The sequence below is a fragment of the Calonectris borealis genome, chromosome 18 (assembly GCF_964195595.1).
Source record: "Calonectris borealis chromosome 18, bCalBor7.hap1.2, whole genome shotgun sequence".
NCBI lineage: Eukaryota > Metazoa > Chordata > Aves > Procellariiformes > Procellariidae > Calonectris > Calonectris borealis.
The window spans coordinates 4,967,736-4,988,375 of record NC_134329.1 but is presented as its reverse complement, the minus strand read 5'-3'; the positions used below and the strand labels follow the sequence as shown (position 1 = coordinate 4,988,375).

The 20,640-nt window shown below is 39.2% G+C and overlaps 1 protein-coding gene across 3 annotated transcripts; it reads left to right on the top strand.

Moving 5' to 3' along the window:
* The first annotated feature begins 67 nt into the window (after positions 1-67).
* Positions 68-20,345, top strand: PRR14L (proline rich 14 like). 3 transcript variants are annotated; one of them, XM_075167362.1, is made up of 10 exons: positions 68-181; positions 1,646-2,149; positions 3,702-3,783; positions 5,013-5,078; positions 7,323-10,773; positions 13,543-13,611; positions 14,394-14,562; positions 14,849-14,955; positions 15,954-16,025; positions 16,686-20,345. In XM_075167362.1, exons 2-10 carry the CDS (start codon positions 1,691-1,693, stop codon positions 16,960-16,962), a joined length of 4,752 nt encoding a protein of 1,583 aa, XP_075023463.1. In that variant the 5' UTR covers positions 68-181; positions 1,646-1,690; the 3' UTR covers positions 16,963-20,345. The 3 variants fall into 3 exon arrangements, with proteins under 3 accessions (XP_075023463.1, XP_075023462.1, XP_075023461.1); XM_075167361.1 differs by having other exon boundaries at positions 121-181; positions 5,961-10,773; XM_075167360.1 differs by having other exon boundaries at positions 121-181; positions 5,013-10,773.
* The last annotated feature ends 295 nt before the right edge of the window (positions 20,346-20,640 follow it).

Below are 20,640 nucleotides of genomic sequence, written 5' to 3'. Positions count from 1 at the left end.
CGGGGCGGGGCGGGGCGGGGCGGCCGGGGGCGGGGCCACAGCAACGGCCACCTGGGCCAGGCGCGCAGCCTGAGTGAGCGACCAGGCTGGCCCGGATGAGGAAGTGATGTGAGCGGGGAGGGGGTGAGCGGGGAGGGGGTGGGCGGCGCGGGCAGGAGCGGGGCCGGCGGCTGCCGCTGAGGTAACGGGAGTGGAGCGCGGGGTTCTGCGGGGGCGCGGACCGCTGCCGCCGTCGCGCTTCGGAGGAGGCGTCTCCGGCGCGGCCCACTTCTTCCGCCGCCGGTTGGGAGTGGGCAGCGGCGCCCCCGGGCGTGGCGGGGGCCGGGTCGCTGCCAAGGGGGCTGCCCTGCCCTGCCCGGGCGCGGCGCGGCGCGGCGCGGGCTCTGCGGGGCCGAGCTGCTCCCTGCCGGCACCGGGGGAGGCAGCGGCGGGGCCGCCGGTTGCATAATTGCTGAGAGCGGCGGCCTCCTGCGGTGCGCTGCCTCCGGGCGGGTGCAAACCGCCGGGGCCGGGCGAAGCGCATCTCGCCTCCGGCCGGGCCGCCCCTGTCCGGGGTCGAAGCGGGGGCTTCTGCCTCGGAGGAAGGAGAAGGGTCCGGGGCCGCGTCTGTCCGCGCTGCCGCGGCGCTTCGAACAAAGGAGCGCTCCGGGCCCTGCCCGCAGCCGGCTCTTCCGCAGCGCGGGGCGGCCCGCGCCGAAGCTGGAATTAGTCAGTATCGCTGGAAGGGTGGTCGCTTCCTAAAGGCGGTTGTCCTCCTGTGTTCCCGTACGGCTGGCGCAGGCGAAGTGTGTTTCTTTATAGGCTGGTTTTGCTTAAGGAGCAGGGAGATCAACGCTCGACTAACAAGCCCGTGTTTTTGTAAACTGAGTAGCTGATGCTTCTGTAAAAACCTGGCTTAGCCTATTCCTGTTTATCCGTATATCTTCAGGAGCGATCAGGTTGTAGCATTTTCACATCAGGGTTTTCACTATGCCGACAGCGCTTGTGTCAGGTCAGTCGGAACTCCTCTCCACTGTGATGCGCGCGCTGCTGCGTGCTGTTGCTGACAAAGCAGGCTGCGGGGGACCGGTGCGTTTCATTCTGGGCTGAAGAGGATCCTGACACCGGTACCAGGGCTCTGTGGAAAAGCAGTGCTGGCACAATGCATCCTACGTGCAGCGTGTCAGGTGCTTATATGCAAGGAGCTCTGAGGCACAGTGTATGATGGACAATGTCTCAGAAACTGTTCCTTCAAGGCAGAAAACATATGAAGAAGAGTTGGGTTTTTTTCCCAAAGACTAGAAACTTAAGAACTTCACAGGAAAAGAAATGCTTTAGTTTTAGCTAAGGAGTAGGATGTCTAATACAAGCCCTAGTGATTTGCTTTACAGTCTCTTTTCAGGTTTTCCAGAAGATGAGGGTGTGTCTGCAGGGAGACGTTTGAATGTGAAAATGAGGCTTGGGAATATGTATTTGTCCATACTCTCTTCTTTTGTTAATGAAGCATTTGCTTAGATACTCAAACGTTTCTCAGCTCCTTTTTTAAAAAGTTATTTGGAAGTATCTTTCTTAAACATACATGCTTGAATCTTGAAGAACGAAGCTTTTCCTTTTAATCTCAAGATTACTCCTACATACGTTGATTTGCCATTGCTTTTATTTGTAGGGTAAACTGTGAAAAACCCAGGACAACTGATCTTCAGCTGCCCTGATGCTATCATCTGGGGTGGAATCTCTCCTTGATTCTTCTGCGTCTGCTGTAATAGAGGAATTGTACACTGGACTGCCAGAGAGCATCTCCTCTGAACTTATGGCTGTATCAGAGCCTTATGTTGGGTTAGATGCAAAATCTGATGTATCAACAACGCCTGTGCTAGCACACAGTGACAGTCTGTCAGCTGACCATCATAGGACTTCTGGAGTAGAAGACTTTTGCCAGAAGACAGAGGATTTGGGTGACATGCTAAAGGTGATTTCTCATGGGCCAGCAGAATCCCTTACTGAAGAATTACTGAAGGCTGGAGACCTTGAAGAGGATGGAAAAAATGAAGAAAGAAACTTTAGGAAACTAGACTGTTCTAGTGATGGATACCAGAAAGAAGACAAAGAGGCACAAGATGCTCAGAAGTATCATGCTGAATGCTGTGCTGGGGAAAGTTGGTCAAAACAAGTAAGCAAATGCAAAAATTCATCCCTGCATGATATTTTGAATTTAGGGTTAGAGTGACTAGGCAGAGGACTTTGTTCATGTGGTTTCCTGTTTCTTATTTGTGTCTTCTGGCATGTGTATCATTATTTGGATTATCATGGGTCCAGTGCCAAATTAGACTATACTTCAGTAGACCAACAGTATTTTAAAATATCAAGCTTTTCACTTTCTTGAATACTGTTGGAATGGTGTGAGGCAGGTATGCAACAGAATGAAGAACAAAACTGACTGGTGACTAAAAAGGAGGAGAGAAACAATTTTAAAAGCTCTTTGCCCAGTATCCATGTTTTGTGGGTACAGCATATTCCACCAGTACCGTCATCCCCAGTCAAGGTACTAACCACTAAATAATAGTTATTTCAGTCTGTTAATACTATTATAATGCTACAGGGGGCTCCAGTTTAGTATTTCAGGTTTTAATCTAAAAATAAAGATTATTCTTCATTTTTATAATTATTGTTTGTAATTAGAGAGGAAATCACTGTTAGTTTCCCCTTTCAAAACAAGAGACTCGCATGGTCATGGCTTTTTTTTTCCCTCCTCTCTAGCAAACACTGATGATAAAAGTGTTCTTTCTAGGCAAAGGCTTGCTGAAAAACATGGCAAAGAATGATCTATTAAAAACTGAAGAGTCTCAAAACTCTCTATTTAAAAATTGAGATTTTTAGTGACTTTCTTGATCAGTTTTCTTTAGTTTGTAAATAGTTTTCACACACACCAAAAGAACATAGGGGAGGAAAAAAGTATTGTGACTGCACACATACCAGCCAGGAAATATCTGGGTAAGGTGCATATGTGTGTGTTTTACACTAATTATTGGATGTTGCATAATACTAAACTACTTTGTGGTTTTAACTCTGGATTTTGATATCTGTTTGGTTTATTTGAAAGTTTATGAAAATAAAGTTAATTAAATTTTCCATAGTCATTCAGTTTTCCAACTTTCACATATTTCAAATATGCAGGTAGTTTGGTTGTGGAGTTTTGTTTTGGTTTGGCTTGGGATTTTTTTGCTAGTAGACCTAGGTTGTTTGTTCCTGGGTTTATGTGTTTTTGTGCCAAGGGAAGGAGTGGTAGAAGGCAAGTTTTAATAAAGATCAGAAAAAGCATGCATCTTACCAGAGGTATACAGTAATGGTTTGGGGATGTGAGATAGACTTGGAGACTGGATTACTCTTCTGATTCAAATCTGCGACAATTTGCATTTTAAGCCACTTACATTTTAGCTGCTTGCGTCGCAAGACTTCATTGCTGCTAAATACAAATCTTTTCTGGATGCATCATTGTTTAATGGTGAGATGATAATGACTGATAGGATCAGAAAGGAATGACAAGTACTTGTGTGAACCACTTGCAATGCAAGACTTCCTCTGTGCAAGGGCTGATGTGTTCTGAGGTTTCTTGGTGGTTTTCTTATTTAGAACTAACCTAGTTGAGCAGGTACAGTCCATGAAACATGCTAAACGTTTCAGAAAATCGATCAATCTCCATTGATATTTCTGTCTTGTGTCAGGAGGACCCTCACTTAAACCAGCATGACGTGAAGTCTTCGAGAAGCTGTTGCACTGAAATAGCGGGATCTCCAAAGAACACAGGTGCATATTTTAGTTGTACATCTCTATCTACCCCCTGCTTCTCTCCTGGGTTACTTTTTGTTGATTTAAAATTGATGAGTGATTGTGGGATAGCTAATTTATTTTGCTTTACAGTAGAAACTATTACCCTGCTTAGCTAGAACAATATGCAAACTTAATCCTCTGCTTTTTCCTGACAGCATATGTGCTTTCCTGAAGGCCTTTTATGCACAAGACATGTTTTAGTTATTTAATTTAAATACTTATTTACCCCAAAGCAGAAGGTGGTGTTAATAGCAGATGTTTTGCATTTCCTTTTGTTTCAAAGCTGGATTATATGAGAGCAATAATAGCAAAGATGTGAAAAAGTATGACTCATTCATTTTCTAATGTTTGAAAAAATAAAAAGTGCAGAATCCAAAGGAAGAGGATAACAAAACTGATTTTTAATTTCATTATGATCTGTAATCTTCTAGCTCCAAATACTTTTGTCACTTTGCCTGCATATAGTAATTATTTTCTTTCTCCCTCCATGCTCTCAAAACCAAAACTTGTACTTAGTTGAAAAATGCGATCTAGTCTTGGTCCTTAGTAAAAAATATGAAAAAGATCTGCAGAAGTCTGAGTGAATATGTTCCCTGTAAAGTTTTGAATATGAAGATATTCTACAGTAACTGTAATTTTTTGAATTAGCAGCTTCTTCATGATTTTACAAAAAAGTTTATTAATAGTCATAATTGCTTGGACAGAATGAGATATGCATTGTCTTCCTATGGATGACTTACCAACAAAAATGTCTTCAAGGAAGAAGAAATGGAAATGGCCGCTCAATGCGCAGCCCTGTTTCTAGGATAGAGCAGATAAAGTACCCACCTATGTGGAGCTTTGATGTTACAAATGAGCATTATGATGTTGGCCATGACTTTGTATGTATTGAGTTATAGGCCCTGCATTGCACCTAGCTCGGTATTAGAGGAATCTGAAAAATACAGGTCTTTGGATGCCTGCTGCTCATGGGGAATGTCTGTATTGAAAAGGATTGCATTTGTTACATTAGGTTTGTGGTGGGCTAGTTTGTTTGTTTTTTCTTCTAAAGGCTTGTAGTAGAATTGCTAGCATCTGTTCTCACTTTTAAAAACATTTTGGTAACCAACACAATATTGTGTACAGTACTAAAAGGAACTTTGTAAGCTGTAATGCCTTCTAAATTCAGTATATGGTTCTGACTTGCTTTATTTTTTCCTATGCAGAAGAAAACCAAGCAAATGTTCAGGTGACAGCTGAAACTCTGCCAAAGCTTACCGAAGAAGTACAAGGTATGAAGGCTGATGTGACTAGGATATTTAGTAAAGCAGGATACAAGAATGACAGAGTGAGTAAAGGTCTTCCACCTGAGAGCAATGAATGCCCAGACGTAGACACAGTCGTGGCCAGAGCTGGGGTTTCAGAAACCAGCATGTTAGGTTTTTTAGAGCCTTTAAAAGTCACGGATGTTGGATCAGCCACAGAGCATTCACAAGAAACAAATGAATATAATGGGTTGAAAGCCCATACTGCTATGCCATTGAGAACGGAGAGTAGTGTTGTATCTATTTTGGAGACCAGAGAAGAAAAGTTACCCAGACAAAATCCTGTTAATGAATTCAGTACATCACTTGCTAATTGCCAGACTTATCAGCAGGATGAAGAAAACAATGCTCATGACTTCTGTACTGGTCCTGTACCTAAACATAATGAACCTCATAGGTTGTCATCAGTAGAAAGTTGTAGAACACTCTCCACAAAAAGTTCTGAAGTTTTATGTTCGGTTCTGAAAAGCATCTGTTATCTGGACTTTAGAAATATGCCACTAGAAAACAATAGTACTGCAGTCCATGGAATTATCAATGAAACTCCCCAAAAGTATCTTCCCGAAAACATTGGAAGTCAGACTCGTGATGATCATGGAACTGGGTTTGTAGAAAATCAAACATCCACATCCGTACCAATAGAGCAGGTCTCGGTGGTCAGGAGTGAAGGATTATCTAGTGCTAAAATTGATCATAGGGAAGTAAGTGTTAGTATAGGTAAATCATACAGCTCTGAATTTGAGCAGGCTGCTGAAGTCTGGAGAAAAATTGCTGTGGGAGATAATGTTGAAGTTGGTAGCTGGCCTGAAGCTCAAGAGGGTGCTAATTCTGAGCATTGTCATTCTTCAGTTTTTAGTTCTGTTGCTTCATCTCCTGAGGAGTTCTCAAAAGAAAAATTTAAAATGGTCCCATCAGAAGGTGATAAGTTGAAAATGGACCAATGGCAATTCTCTGTCAGTGATCTATGCAAGGATGATATAAAAGAAAATAGTCTATTGATGGAAATGAACAACATTGCTTCCCGTGAAACTGGACAGACAGGCATATGCTTTTATAATACCTCCAGTAAAACTTCTCCCAGTAGCCACAGCTGTCTGGATCTTAGTACCAAGCTAGAAAAAGATTCGCCTGAGGCACAACTGCTTGAAAAGGAATCTGAGAGTAATGCAACATCAGAGGAGTTGGCTGGCAGTTTAGTTGAAGCTGCAGAAGCTAATAGTAATGACAGTTTGTCCACTGGCAAAGAAACTAATTTGATTTATACACTAAATGTACCTCAACCTCCTGTTGCACAAAAATCAAGAGAACCTCATCATAATGAGTGTCCTCCTTGTACTGCTAATGAAGTTTCAAGCAGGGACAAGGCTCAGGATAATCTATCTGGAAAAGAATCAATTGGTGCGTCTGGAACAACAGGGGAACAAGTTGCTGAAATTGTGCTTCATAAAGACAAATTCAAGTCTTCAATAAGTTCCAGGATGCTTGATAACCCTAATATGACAAGCAAAATTTCCCAAAAAAACATGAAGTCTTCAGTGGGAAATATAGAGGGTGTGGTCACTGGTTTAGAAAATGAAGATAGTGACACATGGAATTGTAATAATCAGAGTATAAAAGACCAGTGTACTTCCTGTATTTTATCAGGGAGTACACGTGCAGGTGATGTTCTCCCGAACAGTCATTCTTTTAATGTTGAGATTGATAAGAAGATTGAAGAAAATTATAATTTGGAAGGAGAAGCTTCAGCTGGATATAATAGTAAAAAGGCAATCATATTTCCAGAAGCACACTTCCCTTTGGCATGTGGATCTCTTCCTTGTGAAGATGACTGGGACAACAGAGGTGTAGATCTGTTTGGGATAAATGACATTTCCACAGCAAAAACCATGTTTTGCTCAGCTTATACTGCAAAGAAGTCTATTGCTACCTTGGTAGGAGATGAGATTTCAAATAAGAATATGGAGGTTGTGAAACAATTTGATCTTTGTAAAGTAACAGATGGCAGTGAAATTGTTTGTGACAGTGATGAGGCAAAAGAACAAATCGGCATGTGTGCTCTCCAGACAGATGAATTTGATAAAATAAGAACTGTGGATTCTCCAAAGGCTCCTGAAGGCAATCGGAGAAATAAGACTAGTGAACAGCTATTAGTCAGATATTTGAACAAAAAAAACTGTGTTCATAATTTTGGATTTTGCAACTCTCCATTAGGCTTAAAGAAGAGAGAACTAGGCATATATGAGAAGAAAGAAGTGTCATCACTCACAGCTAATCCCTCTGAATATAGTGCTTCAATCTGTGATACATGTCCGTTACTCAGCAACATGAATATTCAAACACGACATGCTAGCCAAATAGAAAAGACCCTTCATCCAATGGAAGATCAATGTTTTGCATGTCAGAGTGAGCTTGATGGCCCAGTTCCAGGCAGCAAGCAACATTTAGAAAGTTTAAACAACCAACCGAACACTGGCTTACAAACTATGGCTACTTCTGTGCAAGAAACCAAAATATCCATTGGCTCTAGTCAAAGTGAAGAGATACTGTTAAAAACAGGTGACGACCTGCATCTGTTAGTTCATAAAGAAGACAGTTTTCAAGGAACTCTAAAAGAGAACGTAGTGGATTTGGAGACTCTAAATGGTGTGAGAAATGAAGACTGCTCAGGATGCATGGGCTTCATCAGTGATCTAATTGAGAAGACAATCAAACTAAAAGAACACGAGGTTGGAGAAGATAAAGGAACTCTTGAAGAAAGCTTTTCTGATAGCAAATCACATTGCTCACAGCATGCTTGCTTTATCAAATGTGCAAAAGAGAAAGCAGAGCTGGTGTTTGCAGGAAAAAAAATGCAGCAATCTTTGCCAAAGATGAAGTGGTTGGTGGAGGACCAGGAAAATGCAGTTAGTGCCCGATTTTTGCCCTTCTCGTCAATTCATGGGAGTCTGTCATATAAGTCAGAAAATATGAATGAGCTTTCAGAGACAGAAAACAAAAAAAGAATAAAATCTATCTTAAATAACTCTTTCCTGCAGTTAACGTTTGAGCCTGGTAAAGAAACTGATGCTCAAAAGGGTATTGGTCCATCCCATTTCAGAAAGTTTGACATCCAAGAATCTTTTAATGAGACTCAGGCGGATTCAGAAACACCATCAGCTCTGAACTTGGGAATCTCTCTGCTTGAGAAAGAAAAGCTGTGTATGTCCCCTGAGAATACACAAATAGATAATTGTAATTCGTCTTCAGCCAAAGTTTTTAGTAAAGATTCTTCAGCGACAAAACTTCTTTCTGTAACAATGTCTATTAAGAGAAAAGCCAGCAATAATGATATTCCATCTTCAGAGAATGAAACGGCAACTAGCTTTCTGAACAGTGCAAAAAGCTCAAGAGTTTGTGCACACAGCAAAGAAAGTCTGAGAGATGAGGGGCATAACATGCTAACTGTAGAAGACATGGATGTGACCTCGCCAAAAAGTACTCACTGTGGAGAAAAGTTTAAGAACACATGTGCAGAAGAAAAGATGGGAAGAGAAGTAGTCCCTCCCTGTGGAAAGTTCCCTGCTGTGGAAAAGTTGCCCATAGATTCTTTTCTTGATGGAGAAGATTGTCTATGGGCCTTGTTAGAAGATTCAAAAGAGTTTGGTAGCAAAATAGTCCTCAGTACTGAGAATTATGGAAAGGTTTTGGAAGAAATCCCAAGATCTAATCTAAATAATCTTTCAAAAGAAGGAAAAAATGCTACAAAGTTCACAAACTTAGGAGGTACCAGTCTACTTTCAGAAACTGTGCGTGATTGTCAAGCTGAAGATGCTTCACCAGAATTGCAGTATAATACAACACCCACATTTTATCCATGTATGAGTAAACTATCAAACAGTTGCAAAGAATCATGCCCAAACTGTGTGGTTTGCAGTGAAGTATGTGTGCCTTACAAATTAAATGCACAGAGCAAAGATAATGTAAAGGAGATGACAGAAGGCCAGGACACTATACCAACTCATTCAGTCTGCAAGGAAAATGAGGCTTTAGGTTCAGAGAGACTTGATCAAATAGAGAAATGTCAGGTACTTAAACGAAAGAAGTATGAGAAGATGGAAGTACATCTGTCAGACAAGGCACAAGAAGAACAGAAGTCAGAGTATCAAGAGAGAGCAAAAATCACACTGCAACCAAGTATGTTGCACAGTTCTGAACTCTCATGCAGCTCTTCAAATGAATTGGTGACATCAAGAAATACGAAGTTTGAAGGTCCTTCAGAGGAGATTTTTGCTGTCAGAAGCAGTGAAAATAAACTGTGTAGCACTTTACAAGAAGTCAAAAGGCCAAAGATTACCACAGATACTATTAGTTCACAGTTTTTGAAGACTCAGGATTCAGAAATGGAAAACCTGAACCTTAATTTAGGGTATGATGGAATCCCTGGTGCCTTTGGAACTACAAATAAACTAAGAGGACCTCTCCCATTTAAAAGACAGCCTGGAAGGACATGCAAAAAAGTTCCCACATCGTATCAGCTAAAAACCGTAAGAAAAGGCAAAAAAAAAAAAAGTTCACCTTTTTTTGAGATTCCCCCAGAAATATTCCCTAAGCAGGAAAACACACTTCTCACATCTTCGTACTTACCATGTAAACCACCAACAATGGAAACGGAAACAGCCATGAGATTCGTGCATATGCCAAGGCAGAGGGCCAAGAGGTGCAGTTTGTTGAACAGCTTGGAATTTAGAAAAAGTACCAAAGAAGCAGCATTGTTGAGCAAGCTGTCTGCAATGGCCAGCAAACTCCTGGCACCTGCCAACAGCATCCATAACTCAGAAACTCTGCCATATTCTTCTGAAATTCTTCCAGTGGCTGAGAGCTACAGCCAACGTAGATCTAAAAATCTATTGGAAGCCTTTTCTTGCATTAATAGGAACTTACACTCACGCTGGGCTGACAGTTGGTGCACCAAGATGTTCAGCTTTCAGCCTTTGGCACTTTATCCTGTAGAATCTACCAAAATACTTTTTCCAGACTTGAGCCACAAGCCTCCAAGCTCTTTCTTGGATACCCCAATTTTCCCAATTTCTCTTCACATAAAATTGGACTCCAATCCTGTGACAGACTTCACAGGGATTACATTCCAGCACTCTGTACACCACAGACCAGTTTTGGGAGAAATGCCAGCACCACCTTCAAAGTGGACTTTCTCTTTTCTCCTGTCGCAGAGCTGTTCAGATACAACAGCTCTCAAGGAAGATTCCAGTCTAGATAATGAGCTGCATTCCTCTCTCTCTATAACAACCCCAAGGGCTGTTGCCCTTCATCCTGACCGTGGAAGAAATGCTATAGCTGAAAGAAGAGGAGGTTGCTCCATGCTTGGCCTTCACACAGTGTTAGCACTTTCTTCCCCTGGATGTTACAGGATTTGGACAAGAAGAAGAAACTTAACCAGTCATATTCCTACTATCCAGAGACTATTTATATCACAATTCGCACAGGGTTTGAAAGGGGCAAGGTATCCAACTTCTGTATCAGATGACCTCGTTTCTTCATTGCCATACTCATTGGGCAGGGTACTATCCATATGGAGTCAGCATGGTCCTTCTGCCCGTCCCTCCGAAATCACTCCTCTCCATTCCAGTCACTGCAAGTGGCAGCCAAGTGTGGGCATCGAGAACAGGTAAAACCCATCAACTTACTTCTGAGATTAAATATGTATAGGATATGTACTTGCTCCTTTTTTGGGAGGGAGAGGGTAATTACAGCTTGCATTGGAGGGTCAGTTTCTCCTGTTCCAAGTCAACACATTCTGCCTCAAAAATGGCTCAACGTGGAAGATTCTTCCCTATGGAACAGTCTGTTAGCTGAATTTAAATATATTTGCCTTCACTTCTTTAATACTATCCTGTTTTGGCAGAATGGATAACTCTATTTTCTTCTCCCTTGCAAAATATACACACCATGCATCAGAATATATAATGCAGAAAGGTGAGCTACTTCATTAGGTCTATTCAGAGTGACTGCAGAACAACTGGATTTCTGAGGTAGGAAAGTTTTTTTCAGAGGTCTGAGCCACAAGTGCCACTTGGAACCACTGTAAAATGCTCAATATCAGATTAGGAAGAATCCTAGGGGGCGGGGGGTGGCATTCACTTAAATTTTCAATTGTATTCCATAACTGTTCTATGCTGGTTGAAACCTCTTTATGTATGCTATGCCTTTTGATAGTATGTGCGTGATATATTGTTGGCACAAGCAAGTGTAGCTCCAGTTCAGGTTGGTAATGAATTTTCATGTGGGTCATTCTCGTTATGAGTGGGAAGAGGACTGAAATCTACTCTGCATGTTTAATTTAACTTTGCTCTCAGCATTTAAGATCTTTTTATTAAGAAACAGAATGAGAGAAGAGGTTCCTAGCTCTTTTACAGGATTTTTGCATGCTCTTGAGCAAAGATTTTGCCCTTTATGCCTCAGTGATGTGGGGCAGTTCAGTCCCTGATTTTATAGTCTTGAGATTACTGGACAGAGTAGAGGCTCATAAGTACTGTAGAAAAGTCGATTTGATTAATTCTTTTGTTTAATATGTCAGTCTCTAGAGAACTGTTGAATTTGGCTTATCTTATGTCATAGCTTGACATACGTATAACCAAAAATCTTGCTAGATAACTAATGCTGCATTTTGCTTTGTATAAACAGATAACATACCTAAAAGTTTAAGTATATCACTTGTCAGTATAAATTCTAATTTCTACCAAAGCTGTGAGTAAGCTTATGAAAGTACTACTCCATTCTGGGAGTTGCCTGCACTAAAAGAATGAAGTTGAATAATGGCATAGAGACAATTTCACAGCACATTCTATTGAACCTGCATTCTTTTTCATTCCATACGAGTCAATATATCAGGCTGAATTTTCTAGTGTACAAATTAGTACTCTGGAAGTAATCATACCAGTAAACTACAGTTTGAGCACTAAATTTAAAAATAAGACACTGTTGCCATTCTTTAAAAACAAAACAAACACCTTTCTTTTTAAAACTTACTTCTGCGTATGAGGCGAATTTATTATTTTGTATTGTTGAGGCATGTTGTTATCCTTGGACTGTGAGATCAGAGCTGACTTATGCTTTTGTGTTTTCTCCCATACTTAAATCTACAGACTCCTAGGCAGCTTGTTACAGCATATCCAGTCAGCTAAAGTATAAGAGGATTTAATTCCTTGACGTAAAGGGTAACTTGAAAACCCAATGTTTTGCTATGAATGACCTTTATCCCAAAGGGAGAGAAGCCAGGTCAAACCTTATTACTTCAAGAGAAAAATAACCCAAAGTTAAAAAAAAACCCTCAGTTTGTTTTTTCTCTAAAATATCTTACAAATATGTGTATAAGGTAGCCTTAATTCTTCTGCCCCACTCAGATTTTCTTTAAAGTGAAGTTATTGTAGCATACAGTAAGTTGAAAAGAATGTTTGCAGAAGTTTAAAGTAGTGCAGCAAATAAATTCTATTCCTAAAACAGTTAAGCAAAAACTAATATTAAAGGTTTGGCTATAAAACAACATAAAGAACAAAACCTAACATTCTAAATATTTAACACCATTTGAGATTCCATTTTGCTGAAGATTGATAGCTTGTTCTCATCAATTAATAATTCTTCTTTTTTTAAAGGTATTTACAGGAACAGTGACAAAAGGATAATGCAGGAAATCTCTCTTAAATTTGTGTGTACTCAAAAAAAAAAAATTTCCTATGAAATAAATTTTTGGTGTATAAATACAAGAATACAAGAAGTATGTTTGGTGCAGTATAAAAGCATTTTCATCTCCCAGTATGACAAAAATCTTTGCCTGTTTTGATTAAGAAGGTTAAAAATCAGAAAAATTTAAAAGTAGAATTATAGTAATTACCAACCCTTATGGAAAGGCCTTTGGTTTTTCCGATTGATTAAGAATATTCAAGTAAGATTGTGCGAATTACAGACAACAGGGAGTTAATCTTATGCAAATTCTTTCTTTCACTTGTTACTGTTGCCACTATGCACTTTTTTATTTAGTAGCCAAATCCTTCAAGGTTTTGCCTTACTTTAATTTTAAAAACTGGGAGTTTTGAATGAGGAATATAGACTTTCATAGAAATAATTACACCTTTCAGACTAATAATGTCTGCCTCTCTTTCTGTACTTGTATTTCCTTTTCTTATCACTACCAATTTTAAGTGAAAGTAGGACTATTTCCCTAACAAGCTGTCAGTGAAATTTAGTGGACTAAATGGCAGGTGTGGCTTGCTCTTGTATCATTTTAATCTTTTTATTCTCATTCCTGATACTAGCATTTTTTGTCTTGCAGTCCAGTTTATACTAATAATTTTTCCCTCAGCTCTTTCATAGTGTAGACCTAATTTGTCTGTCTTTTTTTGTTGTTTTTTTTTTTCTTTTCATTCTTCTTTTGAACCAGCTATGCCACGTTACTGCACTTACCTGTACAGAGTATGGAAGCACTACAGACTGCAAGTCATGAGATATGGTGAGTCTCTTGGACTTCGATATTTATTCTGAGTAGTGGGATCATAAGCTTTCTCAGAAAGACATTGCTTATGTCATTTTGGCTTTCAGCTTTTAGCAGCTTACTTCAAGAATAGCTTTCTGATTAAAATGTTAGTGAAGTAAACTGACCGGATCATGTAATGGAGAAGTGTGGAAGGGCATTAATGCAAACACCATGTAGATCATTGCACAGAACAATTCTGTAACTTTCAACCACGTTGTGCCACTTATAATGAAATGAATATGCGAAACTATAGAAGTTTGTTTCCTTACTTGGATATATGTTCTTTCTGTCTGAGCAACTGGACATTAGGTGCTGAAACTTCCTTCTCTTCTTTTTCAGTGTTGGGATGGCAGATATAAAAGCTATCTTTTAAATTTATCTGTAAACAAAAAGTAATAAATTAATAGTTGTGTCAAAGAAATTTGCTGGCAGAAAAGGAGGATTAATCACTTTCTATCAGTAGTTACTAAATAGAGCTGTAACCTGTTTAACTATACAAAAAGGAAAAGAGTGGGTTTAAAATTAGATGTTCAAATACACTGGCAGTTTAGTTTGCTTCAGTATCAATGCAGGCTGCAGCAGTTTTTGGCTCTATGTATGTACCAGAGAAAGCGTTCACTTACTTGGGCAATTTCTGTGAACTGCATTGCTTTTTGTGCCCATACTGCAATTTAGGAACATCACCTGAGAGCGTGGAATGCTGTTGTAGCATAAATTGGGTATTAACCTACATATGTTCCCTTCTTCCTCTGTTACAGTCTGGAAACTTCATTCCCTCTTCCGTTACCAAAGTCTTGCTCACTTCCAGAATCATCACCATCTCCCCCCAGGCTTTCAGTATCGGAGCCCCAGGTCCATGACCTTGATGAAGCTGATGCTTCTGTTCCAGCCTGTCTTAGATCCCAAAATGACACAGAACTGAAAAAAGTGAGTTAATTTTAGATTTCAGAGATCTCAGGCTCCTGGTTCCCCAGAACTTGAAGCTGCTGCTGCTGAATATTATCTAGTAACGTTTAAAGATGAGGAGAGAAAACAGGCTGTTAGTCCTAGTCTGTGCTGCTTCTTTCTTCTGTTCAAGCAAAAAGAAGGTGGCAAAACAAAGAGGAATGTTTATGCTATAGATAACGTATACTGAACATAAAAGGGAATTCTGTTGACTTGCGTGGTCGTTATTTCCTTAACTTTTTTTTTTTTTTTTTTTTCCTTTCTTAAGACTGAGCCAGAAAAGAGGCCAAAGAAAGTCTCACAGATCCGAATCAGGAAAACTGTTCCTAAGCCAGACCCTAACCTTACTCCAATGGGACTACCCAAACCAAAAAGGTGAGCAGTATCTTTTAAATGGACTCATACTAGCTTCTGTTGCTTACATTTCCTGCATAATAATGTAATCATTTCAATAAATGCTTCTCTTACCACCACTATTTTGTACACTCCCAGTTGAGTGATGTCTGATGTTTGCTTTCTTCATAAGAAAAGATTGACACAGCTGTATCAACTGTATAAAAGACTGAAGAAAGAAATTCATCTTTGAACAAAACTTTTTTCAAGTGAGAAAGGATAAATAAAGGACTATTGGATATGAACTACTGACTGGCTTTTAGGCAAAACTTGAAAAACTAAGCTGCAATGGAATGATTTTCTAAAGAAGAAAGAAGTTCATTTTGATAAACATACATTGAAAATGAGTCATTCTACAATGCACAGTGAGATGAAGTGATCCATTAGGAAAGGAAGTCTGTTGATGCAAATTATATTGGAGTTCTTCACAGTCCCTTCTTTGTTTGTGGTATATGATCTTAGGGAAACATTAGTTCAGTGTAAATGAGGGTAATCACAGTGCCAAATATTGATAAAGTTTTTCCAACCAGTCATCTAGTATTTTGTTCACTTAAACAGAAGTGCCAGCTTTGACAAAGGAATGCATTTCTTCCGAGACCAGCTTGCTAATTAAGTGTCAATAACTAACTTTTAATATCAGTCTCAAGAGATGAAATATTAATCTGCTAAACTGTAAGTCTTTTCTTAGCTTCCACAAAAAAGTGACCTGTGAAGGGATTTCCCTTTCTTCTTTTGAAACATCATAGAATGCTAGAAGGAATATTGACCTCTGCAGAAATGGCAAGTCTTGACCCAGACCTTGGTACTTAACGACCTCATTTTTCATTCCTCCCTATCCCCAATTAGAATCTAAATCTATGTTTTAAGTTAAAGCATAATTAGTTAGCATTTAAGCATAGAATGCAAACCAAACTTGCTTCTAGTAAATCTGTGTTGTTGAAATTCTTCTTTCTTGATTTATTTGTTCATTACTTTTTCAGGCTTAAGAAGAAAGAATTTAGTTTAGAAGAAATTTACACAAACAAGAACTATAAGTCCCCTCCTCCAGCCAGGTTGGTTCTGCTTTCTAATGAGAAAACTAAGATAAATGTAAATTACTTAGGCAGAGAGAGAGAGAAGATTAAAGGTGTCTGAAAGCTAAGAGGGAGTTTAAAGGGGTAGAGAAAGTTAATTCAAAAATAGTATCTTTTACTATTTGTATGGAACGCAGTGAAATAGAATATCAACTAAGAATTTGCAGCTGCTTAAGTATGGATTTGTGTATTTTTTTAATCTACTCATTCATTCCAGCCTCCATCCAAGTACAGTACTTACTTTTTCAAAATTCAAAGGCAACTAAATATTCTTTAAAATACTAAGAATAACTGCCTGTCATCAGGTATAGTATGGATATCAAGACTGCTACATTTTTTAATGTTCAAATCTATTTATTCTACAAAATGAAGATTTTATAATTGTGCTTTTGAACTGAAATACGGATAGAAAGAGATTCAACTCAAATGTCTGTGCACCAATAACAAATTATTTCGCTAGCAGTAATGTGCAGTTGTAGGAAGTGTAAGCTGTAGATAAGTATACATTACAAGAGGTGTGGAGGGACTGTAAAATTCTAAAAGTTAGAAGTGTGTTTACTTGCGTTATGAAATCCACTAGTCTCCCTGTCCTTAACTGCTTCCTAAGTATTCATGAGTTCATTCCTTTGCTTTTATCAGGAGCTTGGAAACAATCTTTGAAGAGCCCAAGGAGAAAAATGGACGCTTGATCTCTGTCAGCCAGCAGAAGAGAAAGCGGATTCTAGAGTTTCAGGACTTTACTCTTCCCCGGAAAAGGAAGACACGAGGCAAAATCAAAGCAGTGGGTAGTTTCACCCGAGCAAAAAAAGCTGCACTACAGAGTGCAGAGTTAGATGCTCTTCTGAGTCAGAAGCTAATGGACCTTGAAGCCTTTTTTGCAAAGGAGGCTGAGCAGGAGCAGACCTCTAGCATCTGAGGGAGCCATTTAGCTGAAAATGGTCCAATCAGCTCCTTTAGTATTTTAGTCCTGTTGAGAGAAATCTACTGACTTCTTCATACATTATTCTACCACTCTGTTCTAATATCTGATGATCAGTTTTTGGCTGTGACCCTCTTTAAGGTGCTATTTTATTTTATTTTAAAATGCTATTGGAGGGATTCTTTTAGGCCACATACAATTTACCATTCCATCCCCAACCTCTGGAAATTACTGCTAATGTTTAATTATGTTTAAACACCTTTTGAGGGTAGAGTAGTAGTGTAAAGGAGGAAGTAGTGCACCTTCAGTGGTGCTAGAACTCTGTACTCCAGATCATTTGCACATTTGAGTCTGCTGTTGTTACTGTAATGGCTATTTTGAAGAATCTGACAGAAGAGGTATGGTGTTTGATAAAGATGAATTCTAGCAAACACATTCTTGATATACCACTAACTTTTTAATAATTAAAAGTAGCGCTCTGGTTTGCTTTCAATTGTTTCTTCCTTCTGTTTACTTAGAAGGTTCCTTCTGAGTTTCTGTGCCCTTCCCAGCTTCAGGCAGCAGAAGCCTCACATAACTAGACTTTAAATAACTTGCACTTTGTATATGTTTCTTTATTTGCTGCGTGAGGACATCTTTTAACATGATTGAGCTCAAAAAAGGTAATATTTTAAGAAAAAATTGTGCCCAGTACTAATTTTTCCTGAATAGTAGAGATTTTAACTACTTGGCTGATTCCAACCTCTTCTCCAGAGGAAAAGGTAATTAGCCCACAAGGATATTAAGCTGCAGGACACATAAGTAGAGGTTTTTAGTTAATTGAGCTGAGCTGCTGTATGCAGGGAACACCAGCAAAGTCTTTGAGATTCATTTTTAAGTTATTTTAATTCCAGTAAAAATGTCAACTTAATTTTAATGCTAACAAGAAAATAATTTTTTTTCCATCTTGAGGTTTTATTTACCATTTTAGATTTACAATTCATGTATCTCGTAATGAGATATTCTCTGTACAGCACTGTTGTACATAGTAGCTAGTGTTGTACAAAGAGCCTCCTAGCATGTGGAATTTTTTCTTTTTTTTTTTCCCATTATGTAAGGCCATTTGTAATTATCTGATGCAGCACTGGGCAATTTCTCAACTCTACCTTTTGAGGGACGAGAGCTCCCTTCTGGGATAACCTCAATTAAATTTACTTGAAGCATAATTCAAAATGAATGCTAGCTGCTGTTCAGGTAATTTCTGTCCTTTAGTGCCTATAGAAGTTATTCAGGCAAAGCTGTCATTGCTGGGATGCTCAAATTTAATTAGTCTGTTCTTTCTTTCACTTGTCACTTGAAACTTGCACTTTCTTATTTACCTGCCCATGTAATAGAGTTTCTATTTACCTTCAAAATGAGCAAATATCTAGTGGATGGGTATTTTTAATAAAGTCCCAATAAATGCAGGACTGAAAATACCACCATTATCTTCTGTTGCTCTGCCACTTCTGTTACTGACGGAACAGAAAACTAAAAATTAACAAGCAATCTGTTGAATTCCAGAGCTTTCAAAGTAGAGAAATGGAAGAGGATTATTACACTGTGTGTGCCTAAGTCTTGAAAGAAATGTAATCTGGGCTTGTTTTGCTCCCAGTTTATGTGCTGTGATTCATAGAAGTTTACATTCTTGTTTTGGAGGCTAATTATCTTTAATCAGGAAGACTGAAGAAAAGAGAGGAGTGCACACTTAAAGTAGTGGTGTTTGGGTTTTGAGGGTAAAATAACAAGGCAGGCAAACTTTGAACGTATCGACATACTATTTCAGCAGCAAGGTCTGGTTAACCTATTTGGGCTGCTAATGAACATTGTAATTGATCCTCTTTATTTTTATAAAAAGAAATCCCTAAAAAATAAAGGTCAACTGCCTTTTAAAAAATGTTTTAAACTTTCCCTATACTGGTTTATTAGCCCAATTATTGACTGGTTGGAAGCTGTAGCAAGAGTGAGATATATATTTTTATGGCTTTATGCTATACAATGAGATTGTTACACAGCATTCATTCGCCATCTATTAATATGGGAGGCTTCCAGTGCTGTGACACAATTGAGTTGTAGCCTTACTGGGGCTTTTAAGGAAACAAAGATATGGGTGGGAAGGGAGGAAACTTGGGTCCAGGCAAAGTTCAGACCTCTAATGTGCTTCAAAACATGGAATGTGTTGGGTTTTTCCTTTAGGTTGTGGGTGGCTTTTTTTGTTTTGGGTTTTTTTTTTGTCTGCTTCCCTGCTCTGTCCTGTTTCTGATTGCTTTGAAATAACACTTCTGAGCTTTCTTTTTAACAGCCACAGCAGAGAGAGCAGAGCAAAGAAAACACTCCATTCTCTTTTGTTTATAATAATTGACGAGTTACAAAATGATGTTGCAATTGCCTAGCTTGTCCCAGACCTTAGTTTATGGAAACCCAAATATACAGCATTATTCTGTTTTGATTTAGTATTTGTATGATGATAGAGATGTAAGCTAATTGACACAAAGCATCTCTTCCCTCCCTCCAACATACAGATGTCAGTCATGCTTGTGCACTTCTTTTTCCCACCTCTGTTCCTGTTTGCAGCACTTGTGCAACAGCCTTGTTCCTTGTGGCTGCTACTTGTACGCTGGGAGTGATGACTGTGCAAAAGCTAAGTATTTGCCACTCTGAGCTGCTTCTGTCCCAGATAATTGAAAGAAAAAAGTATAGAGGATACATCTTTTGGGGTCTTGCATACTTCCCTAGCTGAAGGATATGTACACTTGCCCTTTCATAAAGTGAACCCACTCCAGTGAGGATTTTTTTTTTTTATCATCATGGAAAGACATTGTACATATTGCTAACAGAATGATCACTAGAGCAGCTTGAGAAGAATTGCAAAGCTTTTGCCATGTGCTCTCTTAGTAGTAAGTTTTGCTGATTATGGGAGGTAGGAAGATCTCTTTCCACAAAAAAAAAAAAAAGTCTTATTTTCATCATGCTATGACTGGAGCAGCTAAGGCTACTTAAATGTATGTTACAGCATTTGCCTGGCTTGGCTGGCCTTGTGGCTGCATACGTTTGAGTTCTGATGCTTGCTGGATATGATTTTCTGCAAGCAGTTCTCATTTATTGTATTTGATTTGAGGTGGGCCTTTGGTGTATTATGTTCCAGGTGCTCTTCTAGAATATGAATGATAACTGTGGATTAAAAGTCTATATGATGCTATCAAGTTAACAAATAGCTCAATAAGAATTTGTACACTTGTGCCATTAGCCTCTATCATGCTCTTGGTATTTTGTTTCTGTTCAATATTGCGTGAATCTAAAATTTTAATGTTTCTTTTGTGTGTGTTTTTAATTTATGGAAATAAATTTTTCTGACAACCTTTCAGGTTTTTTAAGGCCTTTAGGCTTGTATCGGTAAATATGCATTATATATCTGTCTTGCATACATGGGGGGAAGAGATCAAATCTCCAAAGAGATTAACACCATTAAGTAACTGGGTGGGCTGTTGGTGAGGCATGGAGCAGCGATCCTAATTTTCATTCATTGGTAGCCGTACTTTAGCAGGAACAGAAACAGACCTGGGGGATTTTAAGCATGATCCTAGCTACTATTCATAGCGTTGAGGCAGCATCCATCTCTTAAAGTAGTAGAGTAGCAGGAGCCAGACAGCACAGGCA